At 35.5% G+C, this 17,565-nt stretch overlaps 1 protein-coding gene across 3 annotated transcripts in view; it reads right to left on the bottom strand.

The window, feature by feature from the left end:
• LOC306877492 (WD and tetratricopeptide repeats protein 1-like) overlaps positions 1-16,761 on the bottom strand; it is a 21,370-nt gene extending 4,609 nt beyond the window's left edge. Inside the window, exons 1-12 of one of the 3 annotated variants that reach the window (XM_079429266.1) lie at positions 16,509-16,761; positions 15,166-15,299; positions 9,253-9,336; positions 6,830-6,876; positions 6,641-6,752; positions 6,374-6,561; positions 5,593-5,775; positions 4,605-4,699; positions 3,736-3,851; positions 3,578-3,653; positions 2,300-2,384; positions 2,016-2,189 (exon numbers count right to left, since the gene is read on the bottom strand). In XM_079429266.1, the coding sequence (XP_079285392.1) occupies positions 2,016-2,189; positions 2,300-2,384; positions 3,578-3,653; positions 3,736-3,851; positions 4,605-4,699; positions 5,593-5,775; positions 6,374-6,561; positions 6,641-6,752; positions 6,830-6,876; positions 9,253-9,336; positions 15,166-15,231 (1,226 nt within the window). In that variant the 5' untranslated portion in view covers positions 15,232-15,299; positions 16,509-16,761. Of the gene's footprint in view, positions 1-2,015; positions 2,190-2,299; positions 2,385-3,577; positions 3,654-3,735; positions 3,852-4,604; positions 4,700-5,592; positions 5,776-6,373; positions 6,562-6,640; positions 6,753-6,829; positions 6,877-9,252; positions 9,337-9,439; positions 10,025-15,165; positions 15,300-16,508 lie in introns of those variants that run through there. The other 2 variants (XM_079429267.1, XM_079429268.1) reach the window with 2 other exon arrangements.
• Between the last annotated feature and the right edge of the window lie 804 nt (positions 16,762-17,565).

A 17,565-nucleotide genomic window follows, 5' to 3' on the forward strand; every position in this document is an offset into this window, starting at 1 on the left:
GACATACAACAATGATGTAAAAATACAGCAATGAAGTAAAAAAGGTGGCAGTAATGCACTTATAAGTCTGCAATCTGCCGTAAAGCAAGAAGAAGAAGACGCGTCATGTGCCGGATGTTGTGAACGCGCTCAGGACAGTTGGACAGGGCGGTGGATTAGAGGTAAAAAAAACTATATAAATACTGTTCAGTTTCCTGCACAGACCAATCGTTTCGTGTCTTCAGACCTTAATGTATCGTCACGAGCCGCAGGGTTTAATTTGGTTTTGTCTGTGTATGTTTTTTTGTCTCTCAAAGCCATGAGTCCCCATTGACTGCCATTATATGACTGACAGACTGCAACGGTAATTATGTAATTATGTAATTCACCGTGCTTCATGGGAGTGGGCGGAGCTAAAGAGCTCTGGGCACACTTTGCTCACTGCGAATCTCTGATTGGTGGAATTTCTGTACAGCATCATGGGTAATGTAGTTTTTCACCACAAATTCTGTTGTTAAACATGATTATTTTAAAAATACACTACCAGTCAAATGTTTTTGTACAGAAAGATTTTTAATGTTAAAAAAATAAAGTCTCTTCTGCTCACCAAGCCTGCAATTATTTGATTCAAAGTACAGCAAAAATAGTAAAATTTTGAAATATTTTTACCATTTAAAATAACTCTATTTGAATACATTTTAAAATTTAATTTACTCCTGTGATTTTAAAGCTGAATTTTGAGCATCGTCTTCAGTGTCACATGATCCTTCAGAAATCATTCTAATAATCTGATTTGCTGCTCAAGAAGCATTTATTATTATTATTATGTTGAAAACAGCGGCGTATAATGTTTTCAGGCTTCTTTGATGAATAGAAAGCATTTATCTGAAGTAGAAATCTTTTGTAACATTAAAAATTTCTTTTGATCAAATCAATTTACATAACATGCAATAAACACTAATTTTTGGAAAAAATAAAGTGCCCTTTGCATTCAAAATACATTAAGTGCAAAAGTGGCAAAACAATTCATTTAAGTGTCAGCAATAGAGGTCGACCGATAATGGTTTTTCTCTGGCCGATGCCGATATTTAGAAATCAGGGCCAATGGCCAATATATGATGAACTGCTTTACACACTGAGGAAGGCCAAAACGTCTGTGTCTTTTCCCCATTGGTGATGTTCGTCAAATAAAACGGAAAAAGAAGACTGTTCTCGTGAGTGCAGATCATAATTTCTTATATAAAATGCTCTTGAAATATGAAATGGAGGAGTTTCCGTACTTTGAGAAGCACTGGTGTATAATGTTACAAAAGCTTTTTATTTCAGATAAATGCTGATCTTTGGGATCCTGAATAAAACTTACTCAACTGTTTTAATTATTGATAATAATAATAATAATAATAATAATAATAATCAGAAATGTTTGTTGAGCAGTAAATCAGTATATTATTATGATTTCTGAAGATCATGTGACACTGAAGACTGGAGTAATGATGCTGGAAATACAGCTGTAGATCATTTTAACACATATTCAGATTGAAAACCGTTTTCAATCTGAATTTAAATAGTAAAAATATTTCACAATAATACTGCTTTTGCTATAGTTTGCATCAAATAAATGCAGGCTTGGTGAGCAGAAGAGACTTCTTTAAAAAACACAAAAAATCTTACGGTCCAAAAACTTTTGACTGGTAGTGCAAGTTTAATTAATTTTGAACAGATGGGTTCAACAAACACAAATACAATCGATTAGCACAACACAACAGGTTTATTAACGGTTGCACCCAAATTAGAATTTTGCACAAACTTGAACCATGTGCATATTTAGCCTCATTTGCACATTTTAACATATAATTTCATAAAACTTGACTTCATGTTCTGGTGAAGTTCTACTCTATTCACCTGTAGTGTCATGCCTTAATGCACAAAAGGGTGTGATGCAGCTACACAAATATAAACGTGATGCATGCTGTTTCCAATGTTGAAATCATGACAATATGATGTTTTATTAACTGCATCGGAAGCGTTTATCGTACCACTTTCTCTTCATGTACGCAGCGGCGCGGTTTCCGTACAGCATGGCGTTGTGGCCGGCTTCATGGATGCCCAGACTGTAGAGCTGAATGGCTTGAGTCCACTGCTGGCGTGCGAACGCATCGTTAGCCTGCTGCTTGATCCTCTCCAGAGCAGGAGGAAGATCACTGGAGCTGCTGGAGATGCAAATACCACAGCTCACACTAGTCTCTGATGGTAATAACATCACACGAACGTGACAGAGACAGAATCAATGTTGGCATTACACACACAAATCAAGTCTTACCTGGAAACTTTAGCCAGTTTGAGGCGGCTAGCAGGAAGATGAATCCCATTGGACACACCGTTGGTCGTCTTCCCATTTTGTACCTCTGCCATGAACAAAAATGAGTCAAGAGCACACGATTAGAAAGACGACTCTTCTTTGTCTCGATATTTGTGAATTTGAGAGTGAGATCGGATGTTTTAGTAGCATCTCTCATTTAAACTTCAGTTGGTAAGTTAAAGATGAAGTGATATATTTCTGTGAATCAAACCGTTTTCTCAGAATTGTGATTTATATCTCGCAATTCTGACTTTATATTAACTTGCAATTGCGAGAAAAAAAATGTCAGAGTTGTGAGATAAAGTTGCAATTACCTTTTTTTATTTTGTGGCGGAAACGGGCTGCAACATTATTTTAGTATCATTGAGATGCTATAGTAAATTATATTAATATTTTTATTAATAATAGCTAATAACTATTAATAATAGTTTTATTTTTTTAATTTTAATATTTTCCGTTTTAATTTTAATTTTAAAGTTTTAGTAACTTTGTTGTGTTTTTGTCGTCTTTTTTTACTTTTAGTTTTAGTTGTATTTTAGTACATCAAGTTAAACTAAAAGAAAATCAGAAATGTAGTCTTGGCAGCTACCTAAAATAATTATGATTTTTTTTTTAATATTTTATTTCAGTTAATGTTTTTGTATTGTATGTATTTATTGTTTCAAAAATAAATTATTTTTTATTTATTGTATTAATTTTAGTTTTAGTAAACTTTAATAACCTTGCACTGCAAGATGTTAAACATTTTTAATCTACGTGGATATTTAGAACATATTTAAGTGAAATAATTAGTGCTCTCAAATGATTAATCGCATCCAAAATACAAGTTTTTGTTTACATATATATATATATATATATATATGTGTACTGAGTATATTTATTATGTATATATGTGTAAATGTTTTTTTAATATTTACATGTATATATTTATATTCTTATATTTTATATTACACCTAAATAAATTTAACAAACATAATATTTTTTTAAAAATATACATGAATGTGTTTGTATTTATGTACATAAATATTCACAGTACACACACATACAGTATATTATGTAAACAAAAACGTTTATATTGGATGCGATTAATTGTTTGATAGCACTAGAAATAAGCAAATAATTTTTTTTTAGCTATATCGTTCATCCCTAGTAATTATTATGATTATAAATGCAGTAATATGACTGACTAATATATTTATAATAATAAAATCCGTTTCTACGACAGCATTCACATCTTACCCGATGACGTGTGGCATTTTTTGGGCAGCAGAAATGTGTACGGCCTCTGTTTGAACGTCAGATCAAATAAATAAACCTGCAAACAGGAAGCAGTATTGCGTAACTGCGCATCAAACATCTTAGGCAGCAGCTGTCAGCAGCAAGCGTCACTAGTTTACCTGCTCTCCACCCATGTTCACCAGCAGCTCGGTGCCGTCAGGACTGAATGTGACGTAGGTGGCCACCAGAACTCGTAATCTGTTATTATAGTCAGGAAGCTTCACAGGTAAGTGACCTACAAACGGAGGGAAACATCTGTAAAACGTGTTTTTCCCAATAGAGACAGAGCGCATTTAGGCCACGCCCACACAATCCAACGCTCTCCATTGACTTTGTATTGCGGGAAGCTGCCTTCTTGTCATTTCTGAATTATAACAAAAAACAGAACAAGAGTTTAAATTTATCGGTATATCGGATATCGGCAAAAACCCAATATCGTGCATCCTTATAAAAAACCCAGAACTATATTTTTATAAGCGGTCTACCCCAAAAAAAAAAGCATTTAATGACACAAACAGTTGTAGATGTCGGGACACTTCATGTTGGGCCATTCAGTTGGATCATTTCTCAAACAAAAAGAAGGTAAGGAAAAGGAGTACTGACATAGACCAATAATATTTAGTTTCTCTATATATCTCCTCCTCTCAGGTTCACATAGGTTGGTGAAATACTTACGTTTTCCTCCAGTGGGCGTAGTTCTCTATTTTTGTGTCCTTCATTTTCTGGGTCGACAGCTTTTACAAACATAGTTCTGGGTTTTTTAGCTTGTTTGCTGTACACCTCGTCACACAGCAGCTTTTAGATATTGTTCTGGTTTTTGTTATAAGTCAGAATTGACAAGGAGACAGCTTCCAGTAATACAGAGTCAATGGAGAGCGCTGGATTGTTTCCCCCCCGGTGTGGGCGTGGTTTACAGATTATGATGCATGTCGCTCTGTCTCTATGCAGAAGATGATCCATGAGAAACACAGCGATACTGTCGACAAACCTGCAACATAGTACTGTCTAGCGCCGTCCGGTATCGATTTCTGCTGGTCGCAAAACGTGTGAACGCCGGCTGAGGTACTCTGACTCATAGACTTCCTAGAAGAAGGTTGAGAAGAGCGTAACGTTAAACACTAAAGAAAACATCCCTCACAATTATAAAAACGTGGAACTAGAACTAAGATTTCTATGTGTTGTATTTTCTGGAATATAAGTCAAATCTAAAACGTGTCGCGACTTATAATATAAAACGTCCATATAATGCAACTAACGTCAAGCACGCAAAATATGCGCAATACTTACATTTTCAATACTTGAAATAAATGATAACTGAAATAAAATTTGTTTCAGCTATTTGCAAGGCAACATTTATATTTAGTTTTACTAAAATAACTAGTGCTGTCAAATGATTAATGGCGATTAATCGCATCCAAAATAAGTTTTTGTTTACATAATGTGTGTGTAGTTTGTATATTTAAGTAGTTTCAGTTTCACTTTAAATCATTTTTAGTCATTTATACTAATACATTTATAATAATGCTATAAAATTAATGTTCATTTTGTACTTTTCATTCCTGTTTTGTTCCGAATACCCTTAAATTGAAAAGATTTGTTGTGACGTGAGAAGAACTAAAATACATCATTATAGATTTTTAATTTCCAGTATTTTTAATTATTTCTGAATTTTGACCAGGTGCAGCTTATTTTCAGAAAAATACAGTAACAGTATTTCAAGCAATATTCCACTCAAAAATAAAAATTCTGAGAAAAAAAAAAAAAAATCTAAAATTCAAAAAGCACTAATAATCTTCCTCTCTGCCGCAGATAAGATTTTAATTGAACAAGCGAATGAGATTTGAGATCTGCTGTGGAAAATTATTAACAAATAATGTCTGTCTATTAATTAGAACAATAATAATCACCACAGAGTTTTCTTGTATGGACATTCTGTGTTTATTAGTGAATTATTTCTTTAATAATACTGAAATCACCTGTGATTGTGGATCATTCTGATGTCGTAGAGCCGGACGAAGGGCCCGTTGGCTCCTACAGCCATGTAGTTGTTGTCCCGAGGGTTAATGGCCAGACATTTAGCTTCCACGAGCTGCCCACAATACTCCGTCAGATCAATTAACACCTCAGATCGTTTACTGCTCTCTCTCAGATCATACTGCCTGATGGGAAAAACGACAGACGACAGACTTGAAAACGATTGAAAAGTGTCTCTATATGACAGAGGCTTGAATAGTAAGAGACAGGAAAGGATTTTGATGCCAGATTAATTTTTCCTTTTGTAATAATTGTTCACAATTTTACATGTTGACAGTTCTTGAATATCGCTGATAATAATTTTAGATATGTATATATATATATATATATATATATATATATATATATATATATATATATATATATATGAGTGTGTGTGTTTATAATTATGGTAATAATAAAAAGATTAGTAGTAAAAAATAGTAGTAGTAGTGTTTGTTTTAACAGAAATATATCACTGCTGTAAATTGCAATTGCACTATAAACAAAATTAATATTTGATAATTATAATAATGTTTGATAATTTGATAAATCACACGAGGCTATATCGTGCTTATCATGCAGCCGCCTTTATTTATTTTCATTTTACATATGATATAATTAAATAATATTTTTTTTCTATCAATTCGCAACCCCTGCAGTTTCTCCACAAACCACCGGGGACAAACCCTGATTTGTGAGCAGACTGCATGACGTCTGAGACTGAGACTGAACTCTCCGTACCGGATGACCCCGTCCTCCGCCGCGCTCCAGAAGGTGTTGGGCCACATGGGAGCCGTCGCGATGCGTTTGACGCGGTTAGTGTGGTCTGAGAACATGTGAATGGTCTCCTTCACCGTCAGGTCGTGCACATGAACCTTGGTGTCGGCAGCTCCTGTGATTAAGATCCGGTCCCCGGAGTGAGGAAGGAACTGCAAACACACACGGTTCACGGATGAGAACGCACATTCTGGCATGTTTACTAGATGCAAACCTTGACATGGACTTCACCTTCACTGAGAAGATGTTGGCTGCATGTCCTGTGTGCATAGTGATGAGCTTGGTGTGTCGGAAGGGATCCCAGATGATGGCGTGCTGGTCATCCGAACCTGAGGCCAGGAGACTGGAAAGAACAAACCCAGTGAGTTTATGACGAGACACGGAGACGTGAAGAACTCTGGGATTGAACACTGAACTTACTCTCCTCTCTCATTCCACTCCAGACAGTTGACGCAGCCAGAGTGACCCTGAAAACAGGGAGATTACAAAGTATGAGCAGTCCTGAGATATAATAGTCCTCTTCTTTATTCTAAAAAGAACATTTATTGAAACTAAAGTACAAAAATGACAAAGCAAAGTACTGTTACTTCACACGAGAGGAGGCGTTTACATTCAAGTCCTAAAGATACAGCAGCAAAAACCGGTTGTTGAGTTGTAGGCATGAATTATCTAAATTTGGACTTACTAAGATTATAAGTGGGGCTCAGGGAAAATAAATTAAGTAAAATAAAATGTCTGCTATTACTATACTGATAAATATTTTCAGTTTTTAAGTCATGTCGCTGGAGGGCAAAACATACATAACACAGGGTTATTGTAGTAAATTGAAACTAAAACTGAATCTAAAAATCATAAAAAAAACATTTTCGTTACTAGAAATAAAATAAAAAAAGTTAACTGAAATATAAAAAAAAAAAAAACACTTAAGTTTTAGTAAAAACTACAAATAACTGTCAAACTAAAAAAGCTAAATTAATACTGTATATAGTAGTGTGTGTCTCTCATATATATATATATATATATAAACGCGCATATTTTGACAGCACTAATATGTATATATCAGGGCTCTGCAGTGAGACCATTTCAGTTGCATTTGCGTCTGAAACTACTGCGAGTGACTATGAAAACATATTTAGTAGCACCAGTGCGACTGAACCGATCAGCATATTTGTGTTTGTGCTGAGGGAGCTTTAAAGGTTTCTAACGTACTTATGTGCTTTTGCAGCGTTAAGTAATGTATCACAGCTGTATTCTCTCATTATAACAAAAAAAGTATAGACAGAATGTAAATAAGAGATTCATTGTGCAGTGTAAGGAGCTTCATTGATTATAATGCAGTTTTGTGAGATCGCGATGAGTGACAGATTTGAAAGATTATTAAGGGAGTTTGCAAATGTGATATTGATTTAATACAACAGTTCATTAAACAAGAAGTTAATATTAAATGGCTTATACTGTCTGACTACAACACTATTGCCTTATTTTGCTCTATTTCATCAACGAAAATAGTTTCAAACAAAGTCTGAGCCAAGCTGCTGCGCATCTCCATTCAAACACAGCGGTGTTTCGTTTATGAATGAACTGCATTTTTAAACGAATCTAGTGAGTCAATGATTCAATTACCCATTCATAAAGACAGTCTACTTCATTCCTGAATGAATCAGCCGTTCAGTTAAATGAATGATTCAGTGATAAAATCAGTGACATACCGCCACCTACTGGGGGTTTTAATTTAATTAAGTATCTTTTCTGTCATTTAAATCATTTAATATTTCTACATTCAAAACTGTATATTTAAAACATTAACCTCAGCATGAATTTATGAATTTAACTGCACTCATGCAACCTCTGAGCCTCATTAAACATCTGAAAATACATATACTAGCCACTTGTGTTCTTCTGTGCCACCTCTGTAGTACACATTTATTTCTTAAACACTGATTTCATTTGATCGGTATCTTATTCTACTTGTTTTTATTCTGTTGGTTTAATTAGAAATGATAAAAAGCTTATTAATATTACATAATTTGACATAAAAGATGACTTTTAATAAAGTTAGGAAAATGCCATTACAAAGGTAAAAACTAAATTGCCTGTAAATCACTTTAAGGAGTCAAATATCACCTCGTAATGGGAAGGTTCATTTTTGATCAGAATTTTTGATTATTGATTTGAAGGTGCTCCTAAATTGTTGACCATGCGCCTAAATTCACAAGCGCTCCTAAAAAGAAAAGCATAGAGCCCTGTATATATATAATTTAAACTTATGCAGAATCTGCCACAGTATATCAGACACTAAAACCAGTAACACATTCTAACATGCTTATCATGAAAATGACTTCATGCATTAAGAAGGTGACAGTGGAGGATCAAATTTAGTATGCACCTTATTAATAAAACATACTATATACAGAGAAGCAGGTTAGCCCAAAATTGCACATTAAGAGCGTTCTTTAGAGTGTTTTTCAAGGGGAAAAAGTTTCATGTTAAACTCGGTGCATTGCATTCATATTCTGGGCTCACTGTTTTGTCTGTACAGGCACACATGTACTGTATATCGCTGTAAGTCATATGAATCATTTTCTTTATAATGGTTTTCAAGGCGAAACCATGCAATTTAGCGTGTTGCATTCATATTCTGAGCTCATCTGCTTGCTTGTATATACTATGCATCATCTGTAAGGTGTACACTGAATTTGATCGGTTAATGTCACTTTACAAGTAATTTTGTACTCCTGGTAAAATTAACTGGTGGGCAATGGAGGAAAACACTGTTTTGTTCCTATAAGTGTGTGACGAGACATGAAAATTATGAGTTAACACACAATCATTCAATCAATCACCTGTAGTTCAGCTTCCAGCCCCAGACGCTTTATAAACGGGTCGGTCACATGATAGTGTCTCTGGAAGTCCAGAGCCCGGTTCTCCTGCACACAGACACATGATATGAGAGCGTTACACACACTTGTGCTGCTGATTCTGCTTTACACAACAAAACTGGTGGGTTGTTGTCAAGTCAAGTCAAGTCACCTTTATTTATATAGCGCTTTTAACAATGTAAATTGTGTCAAAGCAACTGCACAATATCAAAAAAGGAAAATAGTGTGTCAATAATGTAAAATGAAAAGATTAAAAAAAAGATTTTCAGTTGAAGGCATTTCATTATTGAATTCAGTGATGTCATCATCCAGCTCAGTTCAGTTTAAATAGTGTCTTTGCAATCAGGTCGACGATATCGCTGGAAATGAAGTGTCCCCAACTAAGCAAACCAGAGGCGACAGCGGCAAGGAACCAGAACTCCATCAGAGACAGAATGGAGAAAACAACCTTGGGAGAAACCAGGCTCAGTCGGGGGGCCAGTTCTCCTCTGGCCAAACAAACCAGCAGTTCAATTCCAACTGCAGCAAAGTCAGATTGTAAGGGCTCAACTGGTTCCAGTGGTCTTTCCCGATGGCTGTCTAAGTGGCGGGGTCCTCACTGGGGATCTGTCTCTGGCCCTCATCTAGGTGTCCTGGTCTCCGCTGACATTCAGGGCTGTAGAGGTCATCTCTGGGTGCTGATCCACCATCTGATCTGCATACGGACTGGATCTGGTGACTGCAGTGACTATCTGGGCTGGATACGAAATGGATCTGGTGACTGCAGTGACTATCTGGGCTGGGTACGGACCGGATCGAGTGGCTACAGTGACTGGGGATATGTCCCCAGGGCTCATCCAGGTGTCCGGCCCCCGCGACGATCAGGGCCATATACATCATCTCCCGGCGCCATCTGATCCAGACACGGACTGAGAAACAGAATAGAAATAGACAAATATTAGCGTAGATGCCATTCTTCTTATGATGTAACGAGTGCATCGTGTGTTATGGGGAGTGTTCCCGGTTTCGGTTGATCTAATTAATGCAGCCTAACAATCCTTTAACGGATTTGAATAATAGAAGTGTATTAGTGTGTTATGTGTAAGCCAGTTTAAAGAAATGTGTCTTTAATCTATATTTAAACTGACAGAGTGTGTCTGCCTCCCGAACAGTATTAGGTAGATTGTTCCAGAGTTTGGGTGCTAAATAGGAAAAGGATCTGCCGCCTGCAGTCGATTTTGATATTCTAGGTATTATCAAATGGCCAGAGTTTTGAGAACGCAGCAGATGTGGAGGACTATAATGTGATAAGAGCTTGCTCAAGTACTGAGGAGCTAAGCCATTCAGGGCTTTATAAGTAATTAACAAGATTTTAAAATCTATACGATGTTTGATGGGCCAATGCAGTGTTGACAGAACCGGGCTAATATGGTCGTACTTCCTGGTTCTAGTAAGGACTCTAGCTGCTGCATTTTGGACCAACTGTAATTTGTTGATCAAGCGTGCAGAACAACCACCCAATAAAGCATTACAATAGTCTAACCTTGAGGTCATAAATGCATGAATTAGTATTTCTGCATTTGACGTTGAGAGCATAGGTCGCAATTTAGATATGTTTTTGAGATGGAAAAACACAGTTTTACAGATGCTAGAAACATGGCTTTCAAATGAAAAATTGCTATCAAACAGCACACCTAGGTTCCTAACTGATGAAGAAGAATTGACAGAGCAGCCGTCAAGTGTTAGATAGTGTTCTAGGTTATTACATGTGGGGTTTTTAGGTCTGATAATTAACACCTCTGTTTTTTCAGAATTTAGCAGTAACAATTTACTCGTCATTCAGTTTTTTATATCGACTATGCATTCCATAAGTTTCTCAATTTGGTGTTTCACTGGGCCACGAAGAAATATAGAGCTGAGTATCATCAGCATAACAGTGAAAGCTAACACCATGTCTGCTGATAATATCTCCCAAGGGTAACATGTAAAGCGTGAAAAGTAACGGCCCTAGTACTGAGCCTTGAGGTACTCCGTACTGCACTTGTGATCGATATGATACCTCTTCATTCACTGCTACGAACTGATGGCGTTCAGATAAGTACGATTTGAACCATGCTACGGCACTTCCACTAATGCCAACAAAGTGTTCTAGTCTATGCAAAAGAATGTTGTGGTCAATAGTGTTAAATGCAGCGCTAAGATCCAGTAGCACTAATAAAGAGATACAACCACGATCAGATGATAGAAGCAGGTCATTTGTAACTCTAAGGAGAGCAGTCTCAGTACTATGATACGGTCTAAATCCTGACTGGAATTCCTCGCAAATACTATTTTTCTCTAAGAAGGAATATAATTGCGAGGATACTACCTTTTCTAGTATCTTTGACAGAAAAGGGAGATTTGAGATTGGTCTGTAATTAACTAAATCTTTGGGGTCAAGTTGTGTTTTTTTAAGGAGAGGCTTAATAACAGCCAATTTGAAGGTTTTGGGGACATATCCTAATGACAGTGATGAATTAATAATAGCCAAAAGAGGATCTATGACTTTCTGGAAGCAGCTCTTTTAGTAGTTTAGATGGAATAGGGTCTAACATACATGTTGTTGGTTTAGATGATTTAATAAATTTATACAATTCTTCTTCTCCTATAGTAGAGAATGAGTGGAGTTGTTCCTCAGGGGATCTATAGTATCTGATGCGATGCTGTAGCTGACGGCTGCATGGTTACAATTTTAACTCTGATAGAATCGATCTTGGAAGTAAAGTAGTTCATAAAGTCATTACTGCTGTGCTTTTGGGAAATGCCAACACCTGTTGATGCTTTATGCTTTGTTAATTTAGTGACTGTATTGAATAAATACCGGGGGTTATGTTTGTTTTCTTCTAGAAGAGACGAAAAGTAATCAGATCTAGCAGTTTTTAATGCTTTTCTGTAGGATAGGGTATTTTCCCGCCAGGCTATACGAAATACCTCTAGTTTTGTTTTCCTCCATCTGCGCTCCATTTTCCGGGCTGCTCTCTTTAGGGTGCGATTGTGCTCATTATACCACGGAGTCAGACTGTTTTCTTTGAGCTTCCTTAAGCGTAAAGGAGCAACTGTATCTAAAGTGCTAGAAAAGAGAGAGTCCATAGTTTCTGTTACATCATCAAGTTTTTCTGCGCTGTTGGATATGCTGAGGAATTGAGATAAATCAGGAAAATTACTTACAAAGCAGTCTTTTGTAGTAGAGGTGATGGTTCTACCATACTTGTAACAAGGTGTAGAATTTACAGTTTTAGCTATATGGAGTTTACACAACACTAGATAATGATCTGAGATATCATCGCTTTGCTGCAGAATTTCAACACCACTAACATCCATTCCACGTGCCAGTATTAAATCTAGAGTATGATTTCCACAATGAGTAGGTCCTGAAACGTGTTGTCTAACCCCAATAGAGTTCAGAATGTCTATGAATGCTGATCCTAATGCATCTTTTTCATTATCGACATGGATATTAAAATCGCCAACAATTAAGACTTTATCTGCAGCCAGTACTAACTCAGATAGAAAATCAGCAAATTCTTTAATAAAGTCTGTGTGGTGCCCTGGTGGCCTGTATACAGTAGCCTGTACAAACATCACAGGGGATTTATCACTAACACGTGTTTCTCTAGATAATGTTATACGCAGCACCATAACTTCAAACGAGTTATACTTAAAGCCTCTGAGAAATACTGAGAATAATGCTATAAATTGTAGCAACACCTCCCCCTTAATGTATTCATCTGGTTTTAGCCATGTTTCTATCAAACAGAGCAAATCTAGATTATTATCATTGATCAAATCATTTACAAAAAGTGCTTTTGTAGAAAGGGACCTGATATTCAGTAAGCCAAGCTTTATCAATCGTTTCTGTATTGTAAACATTTTTTATTTGTTGAACTCTATAGTGTGATATCTGGGTGAAGGAGTCTCTATGTGCTGAGAATGAACTGACTTCTGTGACGTGAGGTGGCTAGCAGACGGTCAGTTTAGCCAGTCTGTCTGCTTCCTGACCTGGGCCCCAGTTAGTCAAGTACCAACTCTAAGACTTTGTGCCATATTTGTGTTGTAGATTCTTCAGACGTTCTCCTTTAATGTTCATACGGATTTGGAACAACATGAGGGTGAGTGAACAATGATGTAAATTAACTATTCCTTTAAATATTTACACATTTTACTAAGGCTGCCCCGTAATAGTCGACTAACTGAAAAAGAGGCTTGGTCGACCAAAATTGTATTAGTTGATTAATTGAAGAAAAAAAATAAAGAAAAAAATCCCACAGGCAAAGTCAAGCACTCCGTGACCGACAGATCTCTTAAAATACTCCCTCATTGTTGCTCATACAGATAAAAGTAATATTTCTATCGAATCTGTAAAGACTCTACGTTAATTTGTGTGTACTCAGAATAACAACAAAACATTGCGCTTTTGTAAAATAATGAAAGCAAACAGGATGCCCTTTCTGCCGTCTCAGTCTCTGTGAATTTGAGCGCGAAACTCTGTGTATACTTGCCTTACAGACATTAAAAATATATCTATTAAAGGTTTACTTTCGTTTACACTTTATTTTCATAGTCCACTTTAGATATTCTACTAACAATCTGCAACTGCATGTCAACTAATTCTCATTATTTTGTAACTACATGTCTACTAACTCTCTGAGTATACTGTTAGGTTAGGGTTAGTAGAATAAGTTGACATATACTTGCATAGCTTCTGATACTCAGTATGTTGTATGTTGTGGATCCATCAAAATAAAGTGCTAGAAGATATTAAGCAGACAGTCTACTAATGACTGCTAGTAGACATGTTACTCACTGTTAGTAGAGTGTCTAAAGTGGACTATCACAATAAAGTGTTACCTTACTTTCAAATTAACCAATTTAAATGGAATAGAAATATTCTCAGATTGTGTAACATGCATACAGGAGCATCACTACTGCGGAGAAGACGAGTCGGTGTCACAGACTTCATCTCTTAAGACAAAAAACAAAGAAAGCACTCGTTCATAAAAAAATATTAACATGTTAATATTGCCTCCTTGCTGTTATTCTCTGACACATTCATAATCATTACTTCTGCCGGTGCGCTGATGCAAGCTTTATGCATGCACTGTAAAAAATAAGTGCAATTTTAACTGTACAGTTTTGTATAAAACGCTACGGAAAAAAAAACTGTTAATAGGTTAACAGTAAGTTTCCGTACTATATACAGGGAAAAACTGTAAACAATTTCTAACCAGACATTTCATGTACTTTTACAGTAAAATGCTGTTAATTGTGCAGTTTTTAGAAGTAATAAATAACAAATCAATGCATAATTTACAGTCAAAAACTGTAAACTGATATTCCCAGAATTCCCTGCGTGACACTCCACATTTGAAAGCATTTTGTTTAAATAATGTTTTTGTTATCAGTTATGTACATTTGGGCTTTGTTACATCTTCTGTTGTTTAATGAAAGTTTATTGCATTATTTAAGCATGATGGTGTTTTGTGTTTGCATGAATGACTCTGTGCACCTTCTATATATTAGTATATACTTCTGCTTGTGGCGAAGCTACTTGTGATGAGCTTTGATTCTTCCTGTGGCTTTCTCTCACCTGCATTATTATGGTGGTTGTCAGTATATTAAAGGTACAAAACAGATTTTAATAGCAGTGTGTGATGTAGAATTGACTTGTTTACATTCAAATTTCCTTGTTCGTAAATTACAGTTTTATACTGTAGATTTTACAGTTTGTTCTGTAAATGTGTTTACAGTTTTTCTGTATTTACAAAATTATTCTGGCAACCACAGCTGCCAAAAGTTTGTAAAAACTACAGATTTGTTTTTTACTGCTCTAAGATAAAGAGGTTTATGAACGCTGCTCACCCGGATCTGGCGGCGCAGGAGATCACTCGTGACGTTCCGCAGGGACATGGTCTCACAGCACGTCATCAGGCCGCCAAAGATCTGCAATCATCTGTGCAATCCAAGCCTCTCGGAGAGGCCGAGCTTCTGGAGCGCTGAACACAACAGCAGGTCATGTTGTTTTGGAGAAAAAGTTGAGGTTAGTTAGCAGTTAGTCTGTTGCTTCTTAATTATTCTCAATGCATATGTATAATGACTACAGGTTTGATTTTTTGAACAGTTTTTGTGTCAAGACACCACAGGCAAAGCACTGTTTTTTTGTGCATTTGTCAATTTTTTTATTTTTTATTTTTAATGCTATTTGGCTTTTCACGAGTTTTTTTTTTCAGACTAGTGGAATAAAATATGCATTTTAGTGTAAAATGCATTATTTAATTCTGTAGCGTTGCAATGCATATGTTTAAAAGTAGTCCGTTTTTCTCCATTTTAGCAGCACTTATAGTTGTTTACAGTATTTTTCTCAGTGATATTTGCTTACATACCATGTCTTCTTTCAGACTACTGGAAAGAAAACATCCAAAATACACATTTAAGGGTTTATTTTATTGCACTTTATCTATTTTCGTCTGTAGATCTAATTTAAACCAAACTTTACACTTTTATTCCTCTCTATATTCTGAAGGCTTTTACTGAAGGTTTCATTCACACTCATTTATAGGACATTTTACTCCTAAAACATGGTTTGTTTGTCTGTTGACAGTATTTTCTGATTTATGGAGTGATAAAGAAAAAAAATGCATAACCTGAATTTATATGCATATTACTGCATTTTTTTTTTTTTTACATATTTAAACAACATTTCAGAACATCTGTCAAACTAAAAATGTCTGCAATACTGTAATCAATAAGCTGGGGAAGTATGGTGAGATCTATTAGTTCATTTTTACCCTGTTCACCTGCACTGGCTTTCCTTAAACATAACTTTTTATGAATTATTGAGGAATTATTAAAGCACTACACAGTATATTCATATATAGTGATATCCACAATACGCTCTTTTTCAGTGTAGTTTACCAAGCAGGCCTTATACCTTTATAATCAGCCGTAATAAATGAGTTTACAGCACATAAATGTATTTATCTGAATTAAAATGTGATTAATCTGACTGTCAGCTGACTTGACGCGATCACCAAAACATAAACAATTAGCATTAGCCGACTAGCGACACCTCAAAACTACACATTCACACAAAACCAGACACTTCTGACAGCAGTCAGCAACTTACTGCTTATTACAGATTGTTTAAAGCAAGATTTGTTTAAAAATAAACACATATCGCTGAAGTGTGAGTAATATGGTTTTACCTCAGAGTCTGTCTGGCCTTTTCTCTGCGCAGCTCGGCAACGCGATATTTACGCTGAAAACCCAACTTTGCTTTCAGTGATCGATTTCAATACTTTAACTAACCGCTGAAGAACGCCTACAGCTAGTAAAGGACTAGTTGTGATGAAGCATTGGTGAGATTTTGTATCTAGATTAGTGAGCAGCTTCCTCGACTGAGCGCTGACAGCGGGATGCCAGATCCGCGGAAACACCACACTCTGACGCGTTCGGCTTGATCTTATATTACAATCATTCCTTTTATATACAACACCAGGAAAAGCCTTTTAAACAGTAAGATATTTAATGTTTTTAAACAGTTCTCTTCTGCTCACCAAGCCTGCATTGATTTGATCCAAAATACAGCAAAGCAGTAATATTGTGAAATATTTTTACTATTTATAAAACATGTTTTCTGTGTGAATATCTGCTAAATTTTAATTTAATTTAAATAATTTAAATAATTTAATTTATTTCTGTGATCAAAGCTGTATTTTCAGCAGTCTTCAGTGTCACATGATCTTCAGAAATCATTGTAATATGCTGATTTGCTGCTCAAGAAACATTATTATTATTATTATCATCAATATTTAAAATAGCTGAGCACGTTTTTTCAGGATTCTTTGATAAATAGAAAGATCCAAAGATCAGCGTTTATCTGAAATAACAAGCTTTTGTAACATTATACACTACTATACCACTCAAAAGCTTGGAGTTGGTATAATTAATTTTTTTAAGGAAAGAAATTATAGAAATTAATACTTTTATTAAGCGTCAAAAGTGATGATAAAGTCATTTATAATGTCACAACAGATTTCTGTTTCGGATAAATGCTGTTTTTAACTTTCTATTCATCATAGAAACCTGAACAAATTCTTCTCAGCTGTTTTCAATATTGATAATAATAATAATAATAAATGTTTTTTGAGCAGCAATACATTATTTAATTACATGTATGTAATTGTGCTGCGTTATATTCACCTTGCAACGCAGCATAAATAATTAAAAAATATTGAGTTACATTATTTAAAAAAAAAAAAT

Source organism: Barbus barbus (genome assembly GCF_936440315.1).
Source record: "Barbus barbus genome assembly, chromosome: 12".
Lineage (NCBI taxonomy): Eukaryota > Metazoa > Chordata > Actinopteri > Cypriniformes > Cyprinidae > Barbus > Barbus barbus.